Genomic DNA, 21,680 nt, shown 5'->3' on the forward strand with positions numbered 1-21,680 from the left:
AACGACGCGTAGTTTTTAAATAACGAGGTTTTAGTTCAAATTATTTCATTCTGAATGACTTTGAATGAATGAGTTATGAACGATGGAACTAATTTTGGTGATTGACAGCCGGTTCGCACTCATTTGACTCCGATTTAGTTTTCATATATGGTGTATTAAGTTGTATAAGCAACTTCATATTTGAAACGATATAAAGTTGCTTATAAAACAAGTGAATAAGTTTTTCTTAACAAAAAAATGTACATATGACTTCAAAAAGAAACTATTGAATCTAAATCGATCATTTTTTTGGGACCAAATGACAGCTATTTCTAGTTAAATGAAAAAAGTATTAACAAAAACGATTCATCCAGACCGAATTTTTGACAGCCATACAAAAATAGAAAAATTGCAAAACTCCTCATTTTTTAAGTCGTTATTAGCAGTGTTCCGTTTTTACCCTTTGAGTACGTAACCCCAAACAGTCCATTCGTTGGAAAACAAACATACAAACACAAAATTTAACAGGTATGATGTAATATTAGCGAGTTTCTCTACGCCGGTTGGTCATTAGAAACTCTGAAGCTGGGTTATCATAGTTCACTATGCTAATTATCTTAAAAGACTTATATGTGAAGACTTTGGTTTCGTACGATTATATGTCTATATATCAAAGATTTTGAGTAGTTTTTGAAATTTTTACATAATATAAATATGTACTAGTATAATATTACAAACGCAAAAATTTGTATGTATACATGTTTGTTAATCTTTCACGCTAAAACAACTGAATCGATTTAGACGAAACTTGGTGCACAGATAGTTTATAACCAGGATTAATATATAGAATAGTGTTTATCCCGATTTTATGTTCCCGTGGACCAATTTAGATTTTTAGCGGGCGGGTAAAAAACGAAAACTAAACTAACTAAAGTGATTCTGGCTATTTATTCGTTGCTCTCGTTAACTAAATGTGTTCGGGGTAAGGTAGCCAAACTTACCCCAAAAGTTTCCTTCATTAACATATATTTAGTCAAATTACCCCATACCAAAATTAATCGGTTCAATTTCATTTAATCCACAGTATGGCAGACAACACATTGAAGTCGCAAAGAAAATACAAAGGACAGACAGTTCAGACGAGGAGGAGGTACCACCGGTGCCCGACGATAAGCCACCGTCGGCCATCATCAAGGAGAATGGTGTTAACGGTAAGAGTGGCTAAAATTATATGGGGTAATTTAGGCTAAAGTTAGTGTGGGGTAATCTTGACTAAAATAAGAGTAATAGTGGCTTGTAACGGGTCGTGTTGGCTGATTGAGGGTGAAATTGTTTTGAAAGTTAAGTCAATAAAAAAGATGCCTGATGCTGTGGCGGTAAAAAAAAAACAATGTAATTCAATTGAAAAAAACGATTTAAAAAACGAGATCTGGTTGTATTTTTATGTTCATCTTATAGGTTAATGTATAATAATGGAATCTTATTTTTTTTCGCAAACATGAATTTATTAAATTATAGATAATGGAATCCGTGACGTCACTTCTGTGTATGCATTTTACTAAACCATTACGACACAAGCCCCCTCCTAAATTGTAAAGCATATTGTTGCTAAAAAAAAAACTAAAATACGTGTCTTATATGTTTTGTATGATCTAACTGACTGGCTAAATAGATTTTTACTTTGTTTGCCCCTTTCATCAACCCTATTATTGACATTGTCACGTAAATAATCTAATATATAAAATTCCCGTGTCACGATGTTAGTTACCGTACTCCTCCGAAACGGCTAAACCGATTTTTACCAAATTTTATATGCGTATTCAGTAGGTCTGAGAATCGACTAACATCTATTTTTCATACCCCTAAGTGATAAGGGTTGCTCACATAAAAAAAAAATTTTTTGGACGAAATTGTTTGCTTTTATTTTTTTCATAATGTGTCATTAAAAATACATACAACTAGAAAAAAAAATTCGGGAAAACAACGTTTGCTGGGTCAGCTAGTATATACTATATAATACATTGTAATATCTCTATAAATAGAAATCTATCGCAATAATTAATAAGTGGCTGTGTAACGCTTATCAGGGCACTTTTAATTACCAAAACATTAATTATAATAACTATTTGTACTGATTATAATTATCTAATTATTATAGATTTAGTTCCAAAGTTCACGCGATCGCAATTTTAGACTTTTGTTGTTTTTTTTTTTAAATGGTATCCTGTAAATAACTTATGCGGGTTGCCTTGGCAACACTGGATTCGTCCGTTGTTAACCAGATTGTATCTCATAAACCGTGATAGCTATACAGTTGAAATTTTTACAGATGAAGTATTTTTGTTGCCAGCCATAACCAACAATTAAGATCCAGGTTAAATATCGATTATTAATTCATTCACCCAATCGAAATAAAAAATAATTTATTCAAAATAAGCTACTAAGTACTTTTTGTAAGTCAAATTACATTTCAGAGCTCGCCTATTTCATCGCTTCCTAAGTGCAATCGATTAGTTTATCTTCAGCCTATGTGTACGGAACACTCAGTATCGCGAGTCCGACTCGCACTTGACCGGTTCCTATTCTATGTTACTTTTCATCCCCACTCACAACATGCCCATGACAGACTTACTAAAGAATAGGCATGATGACTGGGTATAAAAAGAAAAAATCTCATTAGTCCCTCAGTTAGATAATTGAAAAGTATGAGACACGTATTTTTACCCTTTTCAGAAAAACTAGAATTGACAAAGATTAACTGCTTTAAAGTTTAGGAGAGGGGGCTTGTGACGTAACGATAGAGTAAAATTTATACTCAATCGTGACGTCACGCGTAAGTTTCATTCACTGTAATTTGGTCAATTTATGTTTGCGGGACAAATTAAAAAATACGTATCCATTATTATACAAAAACCAACAAGACGGACTGCAAAAAAAAATTGTCATCATCCCTATTAAATAGCAAAACATCTAAGTATTGTGAATAGAAACCATTATTAGTAAAATACATGTAAAACAAAGGAATTGCAGTTTTTGTTCACATCAGAGAGTTTTGTAAAATTGAAATGATTATTTAAATTGATGTATTGTCAGTCATTTGGGGTCTTGATGGCTTAAGCTGACCAATTAGGTACTTCAATGTATTGAACTAACAAACATGTGAATTGAATGTCCGTGAGATAAGGGTTATATTTCTTTCAAGCGAGCTTAAAAAAACATGTTTTGTATCTGTTTAGTAGTGAAACCTATGCGTATTTTTCGACTTCAAAAAGAAGGTTATCAATTTGACCCGTATTTATGTAATATTCCAGAATTGAACATTTGTTTTAGAAGTTAATCTATATTAGTGTTTAAACAAATGTGCGAAATTTCAAAAGTGTTTGCATGCATGTTTTTATGTTTGTGTTCGCCTATCTCCGAAAGTAAAAATCTGATTTAAAGAGTTGCAATTTTTTTGTACAAGGTATTCTTTGAACTTGGGGAATACTGCTACATTAATTAAAATCGGTTCAGTAACTTTTTGGAATCGGTTATACGTCGGTTTATGGTCGGAATAATATAGGCGTTTTTAAATTACCCCCAAATCTAAAATCCTCACTTTTCCCCATTTCCAGGCACTAAGATGACAGTGATAGAACGCGCGGAGATCCTTGGACCTTCGCCGGAGCTGAACTACAAGAGGAGCACCAGCCAGGAGCGCGTGCAGAACGGCCACAGGACTCCTCAGGGGAACGGAGAGGTAAGTGGCAGCGGGAGGAAGAAGAGCGTAGAAATAGAAACCTAGAGCCAAGTGAAAAGTAGGGGGGGGGGGGGTTATTGATGATTCTGATATTATAGCCGAGTGGTTGAGGTCACCACGCCAGACGCACTGAGCGCGACGTGTCGCGGGTGCGATCCCCGCATAGTTCAAGCATTTGTGTGATCCACTAAAGCTTGTTCTGAGTCTGGGTTTTTTGTACATGACTTGTATGTTTGTGAAACCCCCCGCGATGCAAGGATTAAATTCCTTACTGCGGGAGTCGTTCTTTTAATAAAATACCGCTAATAAGATTGTTAGCAACGCAATAAGTCAAGGCTTGAATCCTGGCGAAGGACAAGCATTTTTTATTAAATGATGCAACGGTTTACTTACTCCTATTTATCGGCAATGTTCGGCTAGTTTCGGACCCAACCGGAGTGTTTAATTGAGCTGATGCGGCGAAGTCGCGTGAAAACGAATTCTTGTTCTGAGTCTGGAAGACTTAGTGCATGTGACTTGAATGTTTGTGAAACCCACCGCGACACAAGAATTAGATTACAATAGAAACAGCAGTGTAAGCCTGCCCCAGGCAAACAGCAGAAACCACTTTAATAAATACCCCAAGACTTTAAACTGACCTCAATAAAAAACACTTACCCCACGATTAAATCAATAGTTTTATTTAAACAGGCTTGATTTTCTTTTTACTACTAATACATTTGTTTACTTGCCGCGTTTTTCCATATGTTTGTTTATCAGAATGTCATCAGCTTAGAAACAATATCGGGACGTTATCTGTTATCAGGCCATTGTTATCAAATGAATGCTATTCAACTTGCTGCGGACGTTTTCTCGAAACGGATTTTGTTTCTGTTGCTATGTGGATTTGACTGCACGGATAGACAGGTGGTTGAGGTCACCACGCCAAACCCACTGCGCGACGTGTTAGTTCGATCCCCGTAGGACAAGCGTTTGTGTGATCCACGAATGCTTGTCCTGAGTCTGGGTGTCTTTGTGCATGTGACTTGTATGTTTGTGGAACCCCCGCGACACAGATTATTAAATTCCTTGGTGCGAGTTGAACCTGCACCTCATGCTTGAAAATCCACTCATAGGACAGCAAGGCCACCGAGACAGTTGATGTCTACATGACTTTGCAATATTGTTGAATAGTAGTGTGTATTTTACATATTGTATTATCTTGCTTATAGATAAATGTAAAACTAGTTGTGTCCAGTGACTTCCCTCGGGTTTTTTTAAAGTGATACAATGAGTTGAACACAACTCGGTCTTATTTTAGACTAGCTGTAACGCGCGACTTTGTTCGCGTGGCGTTGAAGATAATAGTCAGGAAATGGGATTAGTAGTTTTAAAGTGCACTCATCTTCTCCACGTTTTTGTAAATGCTCTGCATCTATTAATCATAGCGTGATGATATTCTATGTCCTTTCTCAATAAATAGGCTATCTTATAAAAAAATATTTTTTTCAACTCAAACTCACTGGTTCTATATGAAAAATCTATGTTTAATTAATGATTTAGAACCCTTGTCGGGTCCAAAACTAGCCTGGCAATCTCGATAAATACGTGTGAGTAAACCGTTATAAAGAATATACTTATGAATAATAATACAGGCCTACATACGCTTGCCACCGGCCTAAGGAACGGTTTGAGCATTGATCACCACGCTAGCTTACTTCTCGTTGGCGATACCAGATTTCAGTATCCTACTGCTATTATAAAAGCGAAAGTTTGTAAGTATGGATGTATGGATGTTTGTTACTCTTTCACGTAAAAACTACTGAATGGATTTGAATGAAACTTTACCACAATATAGCTTATACATCAGAATAACACATAGGCTACAGTTTTTGAGGTTTCTAATGTGAGGTCGTAAAAAAACAATTTTTTTGCGCTTACATTGCAAACGCTGACTGAATCCTACAAGATAGATAGAAGGCAGGTATAAATTATAACTTATATCTTCTAACCACGCGGACGAAGTCGCCGGCAAAAGCTAGTGGAGAATAATTATGAAATCCACCTCACGAAAGTAATTTTTAACGTACAAAATCATACACAAAAACACTAGAAACTTCTTTTATACATAAACACGTGAAAGAAACAGCTATCGCGCGGATTAAAAATCATATCAATAATGTATTCGGTGATAAAGATTGCACCAATTTTGTACTTATTAAGTAATTATGGACGATTCAGCTATCCGTTGCAAAATCGTTGATACATTGATAAGAGTAGGATAGAAGTGTGTTAAACCTATTAATATAATTATGATTAATTAAGCCAGGTGTATCCGTTTAGGATGAAAGGCAGAAATAAAGGCGTACTGTTTTTTTAGGATCCCATTCTACTGATATTATAAACGCCTAAGTTTGTATGTATGGATGTTTGGTGGGATCGTTTATAAGCAGGATTAACTAATAGGATAGTTTTTATCCCGATATTATGTTCCTGATGGACAATGGTATAGCAACAGCTTATAAAGATATTACAGTCGGAACAGAAGTCTTTGTGTATTGATTTTGAAAGTCTAATAATATCCCACGACACAACCATTATTTTTTTTTAACGCGCGTTTTTGTGTCGGTGTATTGCAATTCATTTCTCCCCTCTGCGATACAAAGAGGAAAATTCTTAATTAGGGAGGCGTTTAAAAAATTGTACAAGTGCAAAAATCTAAAGAAATATTACCTCCTCTATTTACAGAACAACATAGAGTTCCACTTATCGAACTGCCTGGACCTGGTGAAGGCCGGCATGGAGTCCATCATCGAGGACCAGGTCACCTCCGTCTTCGAGGCCGAGGAGTTGAGGAGCTGGAACCTCTTGACCAGGACTAATAGGTAAGGAGCACTTTGGACTTTCAAGTGAAGGCCAGTTATTCCATCATCATCCTAGCCTTTTCCCAACTATGTTCTGGTCGTCTGCAGCTGCATTCGGTTAGACTAGAAGCCCTTATAACTTCAATCGTATCTTGCTATCAGGTGTTCCTAGCATATGGGAATAGAGATGATGACAATTTTTATTTGCAGTGTCCGTCTTGTAGTTTTTGTATAATAAAGGATACGTATTTTTTAGTTTGTCCCGCAAACATAAATTGACCAAATTACGGTGAATGAAACTTACGCGTGACGTCACGATTGAGTATAAATTTTACCATATCATTACGTCACAAGTTCTTCTAAACTTTAAAGCAGTTAATCTTTGTCAATTCTAGTTTTTCTGAAAAAGGAAAAATACGTGTCTCATACTTTTCAATTATCTAACTGAGGGACTAATGAGATTTTTTCTTTTTATACCCAGTCATCATCCTTATTATCGTAATTATGATTTTTAAATACTTTTAAAATGATATTATTGAATTCTACTGACGAAAAAAGATACCTAAATAAATTTATATTAACAAGAACAACCGACTTGGGTCCCGGCTGTTATTTACATATAATTAACAGTCATTACTGATAGTCAGAAGCTAGAACAGTCTGCCTACCAGCAGTGGCGTGCAGTCCATAAAGACAAAAAGACACTGCCTACCCTGAGAATCTAAGACAGACATTCACAATAATATTTTATTTAAAATATTAATAATTATTTTTACATAACATATATTAATCTAATTATAGAACAATTAAATAAGTGAAGTGTTTAAAACTTAAAACAACGCCATCTGTCATTTATACTAGTACACTACTACGAACATTTTTGCATTCTTAACAACGCTGCGCTAGCGCCACCAAGCGTATAGACACTTAAACTAAATGTCTAACTGATTCAGTGGAGTGTTTATGTGTGCGTGTGAAAGTCTCGTAGTCATACAAAAACACTGTTGTGTGTGTTGATGTAATCATTTGTACACACTACGTCACCACTACGCACACTAACACAACTGTAGGCAGTGACTTTTTATTACAACCGCGAAATTTTGTCGTAAATCAGTGTTACCACCCAACTGAAAAGATTTACCCTCTAAGGTGGGTAATTAAGAAGGAGTATGGAATTTTTACATTATATTTTTAGCATTTAAAAATTACGACTATAGTTTTTCTCCAATGTGTTTCATTGTTATTCATTTAAAAAATATTCTTTGTCATTTTTCAACGACGTCAGATTTTTTATTCATTGATTTTAACCAAAATAATAAAGTTTCTTTGTTTTATTCTAAATACTTTACTTTTATCAAATGAACAAGTAAACCTTGCGATTATTCGGGTTTTTCTTTTTCAACTTTTTTGGGGTAAATGGGTAATATTAAGTAAAATATATGGGTATTTTTTCAAATTGGGTAACCCTGGACGCCATTATTATTGTTTGTTTGATTCGTTTCGTAAACGCATCTCTTTGAGATTTTATCGTTGATAATTGTATAATTATTATAAATAATGGAAGTTTTTAACTGTGAAAGTTGTTCTAGTGGTGTGTGTGTACAGAAAATAAAAACTGGTGCGTTTTTAAAACTATCTTTCGGTGACAAAAAACAAGTGATCGCGAAAGGCCGCAGTACGCCTTTTTTGAATTTGATACAAACGAAAGGTACAGTTAATCGTAAATTTAATATAAAACAATATAATTCTACGCAAGACATCTCATAAATTAAGAAAGGTGAGTCAATCGTTCAAAACAATACGTAGAAAAAATAATGATTTAAATCTAACGAGTTGCTCGTAGATACAGAGAAATCGCTTGTTCTGTTTCCCTATCCATTTATTTTAAACTATACTTAGATTATTTCACTTATCTAAACTTATTTACAAAAAAATACAGAAATATATCTATTTAGTACCTTTTAACACGATTTATTGGTTTCCCGCTTGGTACCTACTTTGTTCAACGGAAAGGTTATTTTCGTGTTTACGTACGTGGTTACAATATTACGATAGGTATGTTGTCAATAGAAAAAAGTTTAAAGAAATGTAAACGTTATTGACTACCTGCGATTCAATGATAAATGATGTGACGAAAAGATAGCTGTAAAAGTTTAATATTCAAATACATTGGCTAGGTACACTAGGTATGTAACTACAAAGTTTACCGCACAACATTTTAAATCCGGCTGGCCTTCTGTCCGTCTGTCTTTCGGCTGTAGGCATGAACGTTGATAGTTATTTAGAGAGTAAACAGTTTCATAGATCACCGAGAAATCGAGGTTAAGCATCATTTGTTACGGTCGTGAATTTGATGGGTAACCTTTTTTTACATTTTGTACGAACTGTGAGAGTCGTGAATCAGAATCGCACTTGGCCGTTTCTTTTTGCCTACCCTGACTAAAATCTCTGTGCACGCCACTGCCTACCAGTCTAACCAAGGGGTATCGTGTTGCCCACGTAACTGGGTTGAGGAGGTCAGATAGGCAGTCGCTCCTTGTAAAACACTGGTACTTAGATGAATCCGGTTAGACTGGCAGCCGACCCCAACATAGTTGGGAAAAGGCTAGGCCGATGAAGTGAGACTTATAGCAAATTATGCTAAAATATGTTTTTATTTGTTCCAGACAATACGAGTTCTTAACGTGGCGCCTCACGATCATATGGGCGATGGGATTCGTAGTACGATACATGTTCCTGTTGCCGCTCAGGATAATGATCTTCATTATTGGGGTAAGTTTTAATTCGCAGTACCTTTTTCATTAACCCCCAATTTTTCGAAATCGATTTATTTATTTTCGTTTGATCTTATGTTAAGTGCTGTGATTGGTTAATTTGAGTTTATTTCGGGTTTGAATACAGTTGGTGAATAGAGGTAGAATTAGAACATATTAATTTTGTTTCTAGTATTATAATATAATAATGAAAGTGGCCAATTTAAAACATACGGAATATTCTTGAGTTTATGTCTGTTGTTATTGACCCCATATGAGGGGGAAATATGTAGTCAATAAATACCCCAATACTTAAGACCAAATGGTCTTTAGTATGGGGGTAATGAAAATAAATAATAAATGTTGACAACATCACATACATTGTTCTGAACCCAAAGTAAGTTGCTAAAGCACTTGTGTTATGGAATTCAGATACAACGAAGGTACCACAAACACCCAGACCCGAGACAATGTAGAAAATGTGATTTTTGACATTGACCCGACCGGGGATCGAACCCGGGACCTCAGAGTTAGCGACACCTTGAAACCGGTGCGTACGCCACTCGACCACGGAGGTCGTCAAAGACAATAAATTATAGTTATCATAGCACTTTACATAAGATTTTAAGTAAATCACTCTTTTTGACAGTGGGGTAAATGAATAGGGGTCCTAAAGTAGTTAGACTATGCGTCAGTGGTGACTTTTCATTTCCAAAAACGTAACTTTTGTGTATTTTTATAACTGGTATTATACTTAAATGATTTAATATAATGGTTTCTTAGGTTTACGCGAATGTTAGACATTGAAATGAAACTACTTTTACGAATTTTATCGCGGTTTAATTTTAACCTTTGCCGGTCGGACCACAAATAATTAATTAAAATATGAAGGTAGAACGAGCAACATCTTCTGTCAAGACGAACGCCATCTCAGTCTGCCCGTGACCATGATACCTGCAAGGTTTCGAAACGTCGGGAACTAAAATCTAAAATTAAACCGCGATAAAATTCGTAAAAGTAGTTTCATTTCAAGATTTAATATAAACTTTTATTTTTGTAATTGTTTGTTACCCCTGGCTTTGCAGTCTATAGTAGTTACCATCAAATTTATTTCTGAAACTATTGTATGCTATTAATTTTCTCTTCTTATTGATCTATTATTTTTCCGCTATTTTTCCTTTCTTATTGTTAATAACTTTCATTATATTTCTTCTGCTACTAATATTATACATTTATTATTAAATTCCCGTAAATGTAAAATTTGTGTGGAATGTAAACAATTTTTATAAAAATAATTACCCAATGTCTATAAAATGGATGGATTATATTTATTTACTAGCTGACCCAGCAAACGTCGTTTTGCCTCATAAATTATATCTAGTTGGATGTATTTTTTAATGCTACATTATAAAAAAAGTAAAAACGAAAAATTTCGTCCAAAAAATAAAAATATTAATTTTTGTGTGGGCAACCCTTGTCACTTAGGGGTATGAAAAATAGATGTTGTTCTATTCTCAGACCTACACAATATGTATACAAAATTACATAAGAATCGGTCGAACCGTTTCGGAGGAGTACGGTAACTAACATCGTGACACGGGAATTTTATATATTAGATTCGTATTTAAGTAAGTAATAGCTATAATTCAATATCGTATAGAAATCACTTGCTGTCAAGAGTAAGTCTAAACGAATTACATACAAATTAAATTATTTATTACTATTTCATTTATCTATTCTCGTTCTTTTCGACGCGGCGACGGTACGGTGACCTACGCGTCTTAACTGAAATTAAAGTAATAATGTAGCTATTAAAAGAACGAATCAATATTTTCATTTATTTATTATTCAAAAAGGCAATCGGTACAATATTAATTTACTACAAATTCCGCCGGAACTACCTAGACATAAATTGTCGGTTGGATATTATTATGAATTATCTAGATTTTCAGCTCATATTTAATAGAAATTTATTTATAAAGACTAATATGTCTCACTGCTAGGCCCTGCCTTCTTCAAATATTTCTAAGATACCCTGAGCCACCTAGAACCACCCTTTTTTTGGTATGGTGCGGGAATCCTCATGAATACCCACTTCCTCGAAGAAGAAATGGGTAGTGTCAGACTCTTACTGACTAGACCTGAACCGCCGTGCTACGTCCGCGTTTTCGTATCGGTGTATGGCAATGCGTCGCAATCCTCCATACACCGACCGAACCTAGAACCACCCTACAAATAATAAATAAAAATTTAGAAATATACCTATACTTAAAGTTTGTCCTAAAAAGAATGTTTAATTTCACACAAATTATACACTTATCTCTCTTTACAATAAAGTTACTCAGCACAGCGTCAAACCCCAATCTTATCCCCAAAGTCAATTCAATATAACGAAAACTCTTTGAATAAAATAGGTATTAGTAATGGTGTTATCAACTTGGGTCGTGAGTCTGGTCCCGTTTCCGCGACTCCGCGCGATACTCGGCCGCGCGTCCTACAAGACCAGCATCCGCGTATTAATACGCGGCATATCGGTCAGCGCGAGGTTCCACGACGAACAATACGCTCCGAAGTCGAACGGATTCTGCGTAGCGAACCATACGAGCCCGATCGATGTCGGAGTGTTGAGCGTCAATACTTGCTTCTCATTGGTAGGTTTGATTGGTGGGGTAATTTTAGACGGGGTTTTTGTTGTAGGGATGTTATTGATATTGAGTTGTTATGTGAAGTGTCTGTTGCATTTTGAAGGGGTAATATTATAGGCTGTGTGTTCGGGGTAATGTTGTAGGTTATGTGAATGTTTTCGTTGACGAATAATTAGGTTATTTTGGGTAATGTTTCTTGTGGTTATTTTTAGTTATATGTTAAGTGGTGGTTTTCTTATGAAAGGGCAATATTATAGGGTCTTAGTAACAGGGTAGTATTATAAGATATATATTGGGGGTAATGTTAAATATAAACTGAATTAAAAATAGTTAAAATCTGAGATTGTTGTTAACTTCGGAGGGGTAATTTAGAGTGGAAATTTTAAATTCGTATTTGTTTTTCAGACAGGGTAATTTTGTTGTATTTTGAGTTTAAAAGTAATGGATAGTTTTTATGTTCTGTTTTGAATGATAATGTACGATTGTGAAGACACGGTCTTGTGTATGTCCTAATTTTAATTAGTTTTAATGCATATGTCTTTGGTACTGTTATACCTGCTCGAAATAGAAATTTCGTCTACAGAAGTCGTCTCATATTTGGTAGTATGTGTGAAGTTGGGGTAATTTTACGGGGTACTGTGTTTGTCCTATTGTTAAGTTATATGCAATAAGCCATGTCCGTTTAATTAAGACATATCAATTAAGTCGGCTGCTTATTTGAATAGTAGCATGTCATTATATGGGGTAACTTTATGTTTTTATTCTGCCTTTGCGCGATGTTGGGGTAATTTGTGTTTGTCCTATATTTAGTGGATTAGACATTAAGGCATGTCTATAACAATAATTATTCTTGGCTCGCAATTTGTCTGAGGTCTGTGAAACATCTGAATCGGTTCGTTTTGTTCGTTTGTCAATACATTAATGTTTTATTACAATATTTTGATTGAATGAGTTTTAGAGAACGGTTAAATATAAACAGTTTTCTTTAAAGAAAGATATAGTCTGTTCTTATTAAAATAAGGTCTACTTTTCTTTGTGTTCTGTCCTATCCATGCTTATGTATTTTTCTTTCTGTCAGTCACTTGTTTCTATTTATTTATTTATGTATGTTTATGACTTTCTTTAAACTTTGCTTTATATGTTTCTATGACACTATAATGCACTAAATGGATCTATGATAAGACGTGATGGATTTTAAATTATTATATATTTTTAAATAAAACTAAATTGTGAAACAAGCTTTTAAATCAACGAATATGTACTCTATTTCAACTAAATAAGTATTTAAATGATGTAACGGTTTACTCACGCGTATTTATCGGGGTAGCCCGACTAGTTTCGGACCCAACCGGAGTCATGAGCTGACGTGCCTTCGGGCGAACGAGTAAAACTTAAGTTTACTATTGCCTCATTTGAAAATCAATCACTTTCACGAAAGTTTTATAATAAAATATAAATACTAATTTAGAATCCTATCGCCTTACACTGATCATAACATATTCTGTGTTCATCAATCATTTGGGATCCATATTATACATACCATATTGTAATCATAAGCCCTATGCAAGTACGATACTTATCTAAGTGAAGTTCTAAATGTCTTTCCGTCTCAACATTCCACTTGACAATGATAGAGATGGCACGATGAAACATTTCGATAAGTATCGATCTTGAACAGGTATGTTAGACATGTTACGACCTGTTTAAACCTAAGCGGTATTCATTTCAATACTTTCTTGCATACTATAATGCTACAATTTTCAAACAGGCATAGTGGATTCTCCATTATCTATGCCTGCACTAAAGCATAACAAGTGGGTATTCATTAATATGAAACTTCATACCAAAGAATATTTTCTCACCTCTAGGTGGAATATCGCGAAATTCAATAATAACATACAGTCGCAGTAATAGTCTAGTGTTATAACGTTTGGATTGCCAAATGTAACGTCGGAGATTCAAATCCTGACAAGCACCACTGTCTTTTCCAATTCACTCAAAACGGTGAAAGAATACAGTATACCGGTACACCTAAGAATGTGTTAAGTCACGTCAGAGGCCTACATTCGGTCTAAACTCTGACACCAGTCTGTACATCAACCATACGACAAAAATCGCCAAAGAACACCGCTCAGGTTTAAACAGGGCTTCAATCATGCATCCAAACCATTCCACACCCACATCATTATAATCAGTGACTGTCCTTAACAACGCAAGGTATGGTGGCTAGTAGCCTGCACAGCTTGCGTGGGAACCCTCCCCGACGGCAAGACGAAACAGCGCGTCAACTACGCGGTCTCTGTGATGTGCTTCAACTTCCTGTCGCGCTGCATATCGGCCGTGATCACGTACCACGATACGCACTACAAGCCCCGGAACGGGATCTGTGTCGCGAACCACACGAGTCCCATCGACGCGCTCGTGTTGATGTGCGATAATTGTTACTCGCTGGTGAGTTTTGCATGTGTAGATAGCTGTTTGGTAGCGTTTAGATGGATAATGTAAGTTTTTTGCGTTGGAAATGAAGAATTCGCAGCATTTGGGGTGAGTTTTCAAGCGGGGTAAGAAGAAACTTCAGAATGTGGGGTAAGTTTTTGACAGGGGAAAGACGACTTATCAGCGATTGCGGGTTAGTTTTATCCCGTGCCAATTTAAGATATAGAGATCGTGGGTAAGTTAAGTAAGTTTCGACCTCCGTCAATCATCCGGAAAACATTTAAGAAGCTATTAGCGTCAACTAGGCGGTCTGTGATGCCTCTCGCCTGTCCTACTGTTCTAATGCTACTAGCTAGTGAGTTTGCATGAGTTACGCTATGTAAATACTAAATAGATTATTTTATGTACGAAGCAAAAAAGAACCGCAAGTTTTGGGTGATATAAACGACCAACGTCATCATTTGGGGTAAGTTTTGACATTCATCAAATGGTGGTAAGAAATCGATGGTAAAAATTTGTAGTTTTTTATTTTACAATTCTGTCTTTATTTTATAGTCAAGTATTGCTTGTGCATTTGACGATACTTGTTTGCCTCTTGCAATGGTGTTGATATAAGCTGGTATAAATTTATTTCTATAAATGTCGCATGATGGTATTGAAAGTTTTAAGTAAATTCCTGAATGTTAAGCTTGAAATATGTAATGGGTATGTGGAATGATGGGTAAAATGTTGGTGTGGTAATTGGGATTTTAAAATTACCCCGTTTTAAGGTGTATTTGGGGTAAAGTGTTCGGTAAGTATGTTCTGTTGATTTTATATTTTCCCGATTTTACATATGATGTTTATCTCCGAAAAGTTTTTATTGGAAGATTTCGGGTTCGAATCCTAGAAAGGTAACAACGCAATTTATATTACATGCACTAAATCGTTGGCTTGATGTCATCGATTGAGTGCTGCTACAAAAAGTAATAATAATCCTATTTGGAGTTTGATTATCTTCTTACTAAAGTTTCATCAAAAACGTTTACGCAGTTTACGCTTATCAAGACCCACCTGGTAATAAAAACGAAATTATGAATGCTGAATTTTCATTTTGCTATTCTTACCCCAATGCGAACTTAGACAAAGTTCTGAATGTTCATATAAATATTTTCAGATCGGCCAAAGACACGACGGTTTCCTAGGTATACTACAGAGGGCGCTCGCTAGGGCCTCGCCCCACATTTGGTTCGAGAGGTCAGAGGTCAAGGACAGGCACGCTGTCGCGAGGAGGTAAGTTTTTGGAAAAATCTCCATTTTTAGAACACTTGGAGCAGATGACCGGGGTATATAAAGTAAAAAGCTTTTTAGCCCTCAGATAGATAATTTAAACAATTAGGCACGAATTTTGCTATGCCATATGTATGTACGTAAAAGTCATTATCTGCCATGAAGACTACGCCCGACCAATTTTACGAGAAATTAGTTATTATTAAGGAATTTAATACTTTTGTCGTGGGGGATTTTACAACGACACCCAGACTCGGAACAAGTACACATGGAACACACAAATGTTTGTCTTACGCGGAAATCGAACTGACACATCGCGCTCAGTGGGTTTAGTGACCACAACCGCTCGGCTGTCTGTATGTCTAGGCCCCAATTCTGCAACAATGGCCATTGAATGTAAGAAAATTGTTTTGTAAGCAAAATGCTTAAGAGAATACGAAGTGTCAGATTCTATATCTGGTTGTCTTTGTGCCTGTTACTTCAATGTTCGCTACACAAGGATTGAATTCCTCAATTTGGGAGTCGTTTTTTTTATTTAATATGTACTAGTTGATTTTCTCTCTGAATCTTCAATACCTTGTCTCCAGATTAAAAGAGCACATATCAGTTCCTGACAACCCGCCGATCCTGATCTTCCCCGAAGGCACCTGCATCAACAACACGTCTGTGATGCAGTTCAAGAAGGGCAGCTTCGAGGTCGGCGGGACTATATACCCTGTGGCTATCAAGTAAGTGATTTGGTGACTGTGGTCCGTCATAAGCTAGGCACGAAAATTAGGCATGCAAGAGTCTAGGGTCACAAGTGATAAATCATTGGATAGGAGTTCGTGATTTTTTAACAGTATTTTCAGTCGACTTGAAGAGGGAGGTGGTTTTTAATTCGTCTGTATTTTTTTTATGATTGGCTTCAGAATTTTTGATGAGATGAACCAATTTTGTTAATTCCTGTTTCATTTAACACGAAATAATTTGGTCCTAGAAAAAATGATGAAGTTTGACTAGGTAGTTTTTGTCTGGTTGTTATACATTATAATTATCAATAATGAATTCGTAGTTATATTGCGACATTTTGCTTAAAACTAATTGTCCTAGTCAACGAATTGTGTTGAGCCAAACTCAACAAAACAATAATAATAGGTATAAATTTAGTAGAAACATAGCAAAAACGGGTGAAAAAATCTCATTAGTCCCTCAGTTAGATGATTGAAAAGTATGAGACACGTATTTTTTCCTTTTTCAGAAAAACTAGAATTGACAAAGGTTAACTGCTTTAAAGTTTAGGAGAGGGGGCTTGTGACGTAACGATAGAGTAAAATTTATACTCAATCGTGACGTCACGCGTAAGTTTCATTCACTTTAATTTGGTCTATTTATGTTTGCGGGACAAATTAAAGAATAAGTATCCATTATTATACAAAAAACTACAAGACGGACACTGCAAAAAGAAATTGTCATCATCCCTATTTGCGTATGAAATGAAATACCCATGTTTCCTTACAAATCTTTCATTTAAAACATTACTTACATACAAACACATCTTCCAGATACGACCCCCGCTTCGGCGATGCGTTCTGGAACAGTTCCCGTTACGGCATGTTGCACTACCTGCTCAACATGATGACGTCATGGGCCATCGTCTGTGACGTGTGGTACATGCCGGCCATGACGCGGGCCGCCGACGAGTCCGCCGTAGACTTCGCTAACAGAGTGAAGGCGGTCATAGCCAGGCGAGGAGGACTTGTCGACTTAATGTGGTGAGTCATCATCGTCCCACTGCCGTCTACTAACTAAAAAGCAGCTAAGCGCAAAATAACGCAAAAATAAGGGGGAATTGATGTCTCTTGAAAATGAAACCTAGGAACGTGGTTGCGAGTTATAATACACTAGCTGTTGCCCGCGACTTCGTCCCCGTGGGTAGAAGAAATAAGTTATGATTTAGGTATACCTGCCCGGTTGTATCTTTGCTCCTATTCGTCGCAGCGTGATGGTGTATAGCCTTAAGCCTTCCTCGATGAAGGGTCTATTCAACACAAAAAGAATTTTTCAATTTGGACCAGTAGTTCCTGAGATTAGCGCGTTCAAACAAACAAACTCTTCAGCTTTATATATTAGTATGGATATGTAGAGTGTCTGTGCACAATATTTCATTCAGTCATATTGATTACATTTTATTTAAACGAAAGGAAACGACCAACCGTGGCTTAACGGCCTTTTAGTTGTAGACGGCAGCCCAGCCTTTTCCCAACTATGTTGGGGTCGGCTTCCAGTCTAACCGATTTCAGCTAAGTACCAGTGTTTTATAGAGCGACTGCCTATCTGACCTCCTCAACCCAGTTATAGGCAACACGATACCCCTTAGTTAGACTGGTTGTCAGACTTTCAAGCTTCTGACTACCTGCAACGACTGTCATAGATGTAGGAATAACAGCCGGCCAACAATTTAACGTTCCTTTCGAAACACGGCACATATAGTGAGTAATGGAAGGTTTTTGACGGGAGGCCGTTGAACTTTGACCGGTGTTAGGTTGTTAGGGTGAGGAGATAGTGATTTTTTGGGGGGCTTGTGGACCACGTTTTTCAACGTGCGGTTGTTGAACTTTCTGAACATTAAGAGGGCAGTCAAGCCATTATGGTGGGTTCGTAAGCCCAGTAGCTTCGAAAGTTCATATGTACGGATGCTGATAACTCTTTCACGCAAAAACCACAGAATGAAATGATAGCTTATAACCAGGATTAACACATAGGATAGTTTTTATACCGATTTATATTCCCGTGGGATCATTTTCCATTTGTCGCTCGTAGGACTAGTAGGGTATGAGTATGCAATTGATCCAAGATTTTTCAATAATCATGTCATCTCTCTCTCCCCCAGGGACGGCCAACTGAAACGCATGAAACCCAAGAAGGAATGGCGGGAATTACAACAGGAAGAGATCAGTAAACGTCTGAAGGGAGAGTAGCGCTGTGTGGCGCGACGGAACTGACTGATGCCTGACGGTTTGACGTCAGGCGAGTGATACCCGGTTTGATAGTTTGATGTAGGTCCGTATTGTTTGTGATGAAATGTCGGTGGATCATGTCAGGTTTAACAAAATTATATAATGGATTTTTTTTGACGGATTCTGTTGTGGATAATGTTGCATTTTTTTGGTGATGATGGCTTGTTATGAGATTGAATTGGTAAGTTTTGGATTTTTTGTTGCCAATGTTATAAAAAAAACAGGTTTTTGTTAGTTCTAGACTATTCTAGAGCTTCTTCTGTGGTGATAAGTGAAAATTTCCTCCCAAATAGATTTTTTGTTATTATCAAAATGTAAGTAGTCTATGCCTATACAACAGTTAAACAAAAATTAATAGTTTTAAAATGTATGTATGTCTATGATATGACCATAATTGTTTTATCTTGTAAATCTGATATTGTCTATGGACTTTTGTCGCTGACTGTACTACCCGACATTGTAGGGCTACCCTGCGAGTAAAGTTTTAAACCAATTTATCACAAAATGGAGTAAATTTTACTCAAATTTGAAGCTAATGGATCAAAGATTTACTTTTAGATACTAAGTTGCCGGGTTCACTGACCGATGGTTCAAATTTATTCATTGCATTGATAAAAATAGTATTTTATTTACAGTGCATATGTATTTGTGACACTACCTATACTTATTTTGCAAAAAAATAATAAAAAAGTCAACATGAAGTTATTTTTCAAGCTTTGGAAAAACAATTGTTTTTTTTCGTGTAGTCTACGGACTTTAAAAAAAAAGCAGGGAAGCTCTATGATTGTCTACGATTGTAGTTAGTTGTATATAGTTTTTATTTCAACTATTTATTAATTCGAATGAACGAAGAATTTTTGTATTTTAAACGATTGTGTATTTAATATGACATGTCTTTGGTATAATATTTTGTTCGCCATAGTCATATTAATGTGATCAAGATGAAATTACCAGGAATCCTCATGGACACCCGCTCCCTCGGGGGAGGAAATGGTCAGTGTCAGACTCTTACTGACTAAACCTGAACCGGCGTGCTACGTCATCCGCGTTTTTGTGTTGGTGTATGGCAATACGTTGACCATGATCTCGGCAACACTTTTGAAAATAAGACTTGTAATTGCGTAAGGTCTGAATACCGGAACGAAAAAATATATCTTTTAAAAAGCTCGACTTACAAAGTCCCTACTGTGCATGCCTTAATAAAATGATGTAACGGTTTACTCACGCGTATTTATCGGGATTGCCCGACTAGTTCGGACGACGACCTCCGTGGTCGAGTGGCGTACATACCGGTTTCAAGGTGTCGCTAGCTCTGAGGTCCCGGGTTCGATCCCCGGTCGGGTCAATGTAAATATTCAAATTTCTACATTGTCTCGGGTCTGGGTGTTTGTGGTACCTTCGTTGTATCTGAATTCCATAACACAAGTGCTTTAGCAACTTACTTTGGGTTCAGAACAATGTATGTGATGTTGTCCGCATTTATTTATTATTTATTATTAGTTTCGGACCCAACCGGAGTCTGAATGCTTTTATCCCACGTTTTTATACAATCACTTTCTTGTTTTTTTGTCGTTCCGGTTGGATTTTTGTAACTCAATTTGAGGCACTTCCCGATAAGCTAGCAGGCTGAAATTTTCAGGGTAGCTTCAAACCCGATGACAATGCAATTTACAACTATAAAAAAAGACTGGACCGATTTTGTTAATTTGAATGTAGTAACAATTAAAATCGTGGGTCTTTAGATGTTTTAAATCTATTAATTTTATTTAATCGTACCAGTTCATTCTGAGATTACCGCTTTCAAACAAACAAACTCTTCATCTTTATAATATTAGTATAGATTATGGTGTTCAAAAGGTTAAAAATAATCATACAGCATGTAACGGAATCGTTGAAACATATTTGTAATATGTTATAACTGAATTAAATTATGTGCAGTTTTAAAAATATATTCGTGCTAACCGCCTTGTGTTAATGACTGTACATGATCAGGGCCCAAATTTTGCAACAATGGCCGATGAATGAATGGCAGTTGGATTAAATTTGAAACTATTCCTATTATTGAAATGAAACTACTTTTACGGATTTTATCGCGGTTTAATTTTAGATTTTAGTTCCCGACGTTTCGACACCTTTGCAGGTATCATGGTCACGGGCAGACTGAGATGGCGTTCGTCTTGACAGAAGATGTTGCTCGTTCTACCTTCATATTTTGATTAGTTATTTATGGTCTGACCTACGCAGTATGAGCTCACTGTGTCGTGATGTCTTGCAGCGCTGCTCTTGGTTTTGGCCTTGAGTTTATGTATTATTGGGTCCCAAGTAGGTGATATCTTCCAGCCATCTTATAAATTCATTGTATTGACCGTGAGTGTTCCGCCCCGTACTGAATTTCCAATTATTGTGTTAGAAAAATGCATATTTCCATTCATTCATCGGCCATTGTAAATAGCAGAATAAGGGCCCAGTCTGTCAGTTTGTCTAACTTAAGGCTATATTTACAATAGACAACTTTTTCGTCACATGCTATATATTTTGAATCGTATAACGAAACGTTTTATAAAATTGTAAATTTCATAGACGATTTGAGTCTCTGGTTTTTAATGAAAAAGAATTGTTGCATTTTTAGTGTAATATTGTCAGTGATACCATTTGTGTGTATAGATGAAGTTGTATTTATTTCTTTGCATGCATTTCAACAACTTTCTCCAATAAAGTTAATAGTTAATTCTCAAAATTCAATCAAGTGCTTATTGGATTCATGAAACTAAGGTTTTCATACAAATAGGTGAGATCAAAAGGAATTTACAAGATATTTAAATGGTTACGGTCATAAATTTGTTGATATCTCACAAATAAATTGCAGATCTCTCGAATTTATATGTTATCCATCAAAAAACCCAACCATTTTGTTTTCTTTTAAACCTATATGTACAGAACCCTAAGAGTCACAAGTCAAACTCGAACTTGACCATTTACATTATTAATCCGGTTATTACTTGCTCATGTACAGAAAT

At 36.0% G+C, this 21,680-nt stretch overlaps 1 protein-coding gene across 2 annotated transcripts in view; it reads left to right on the forward strand.

The window, feature by feature from the left end:
* LOC113492326 (glycerol-3-phosphate acyltransferase 4) overlaps positions 1-19,889 on the forward strand; it is a 31,600-nt gene extending 11,711 nt beyond the window's left edge. Inside the window, exons 2-10 of one of the 2 annotated variants that reach the window (XM_026869785.1) lie at positions 1,064-1,190; positions 3,594-3,718; positions 6,446-6,582; positions 9,228-9,333; positions 14,177-14,410; positions 15,552-15,667; positions 16,252-16,392; positions 17,209-17,418; positions 18,537-19,889. In XM_026869785.1, the coding sequence (XP_026725586.1) occupies positions 1,064-1,190; positions 3,594-3,718; positions 6,446-6,582; positions 9,228-9,333; positions 14,177-14,410; positions 15,552-15,667; positions 16,252-16,392; positions 17,209-17,418; positions 18,537-18,624 (1,284 nt within the window). In that variant the 3' untranslated portion in view covers positions 18,625-19,889. Of the gene's footprint in view, positions 1-1,063; positions 1,191-3,593; positions 3,719-6,445; positions 6,583-9,227; positions 9,334-11,728; positions 11,966-14,176; positions 14,411-15,551; positions 15,668-16,251; positions 16,393-17,208; positions 17,419-18,536 lie in introns of both variants that reach the window. The other variant, XM_026869784.1, reaches the window with a different exon arrangement.
* The last annotated feature ends 1,791 nt before the right edge of the window (positions 19,890-21,680 follow it).

This window comes from Trichoplusia ni, chromosome 3, assembly GCF_003590095.1.
Source record: "Trichoplusia ni isolate ovarian cell line Hi5 chromosome 3, tn1, whole genome shotgun sequence".
Lineage (NCBI taxonomy): Eukaryota > Metazoa > Arthropoda > Insecta > Lepidoptera > Noctuidae > Trichoplusia > Trichoplusia ni.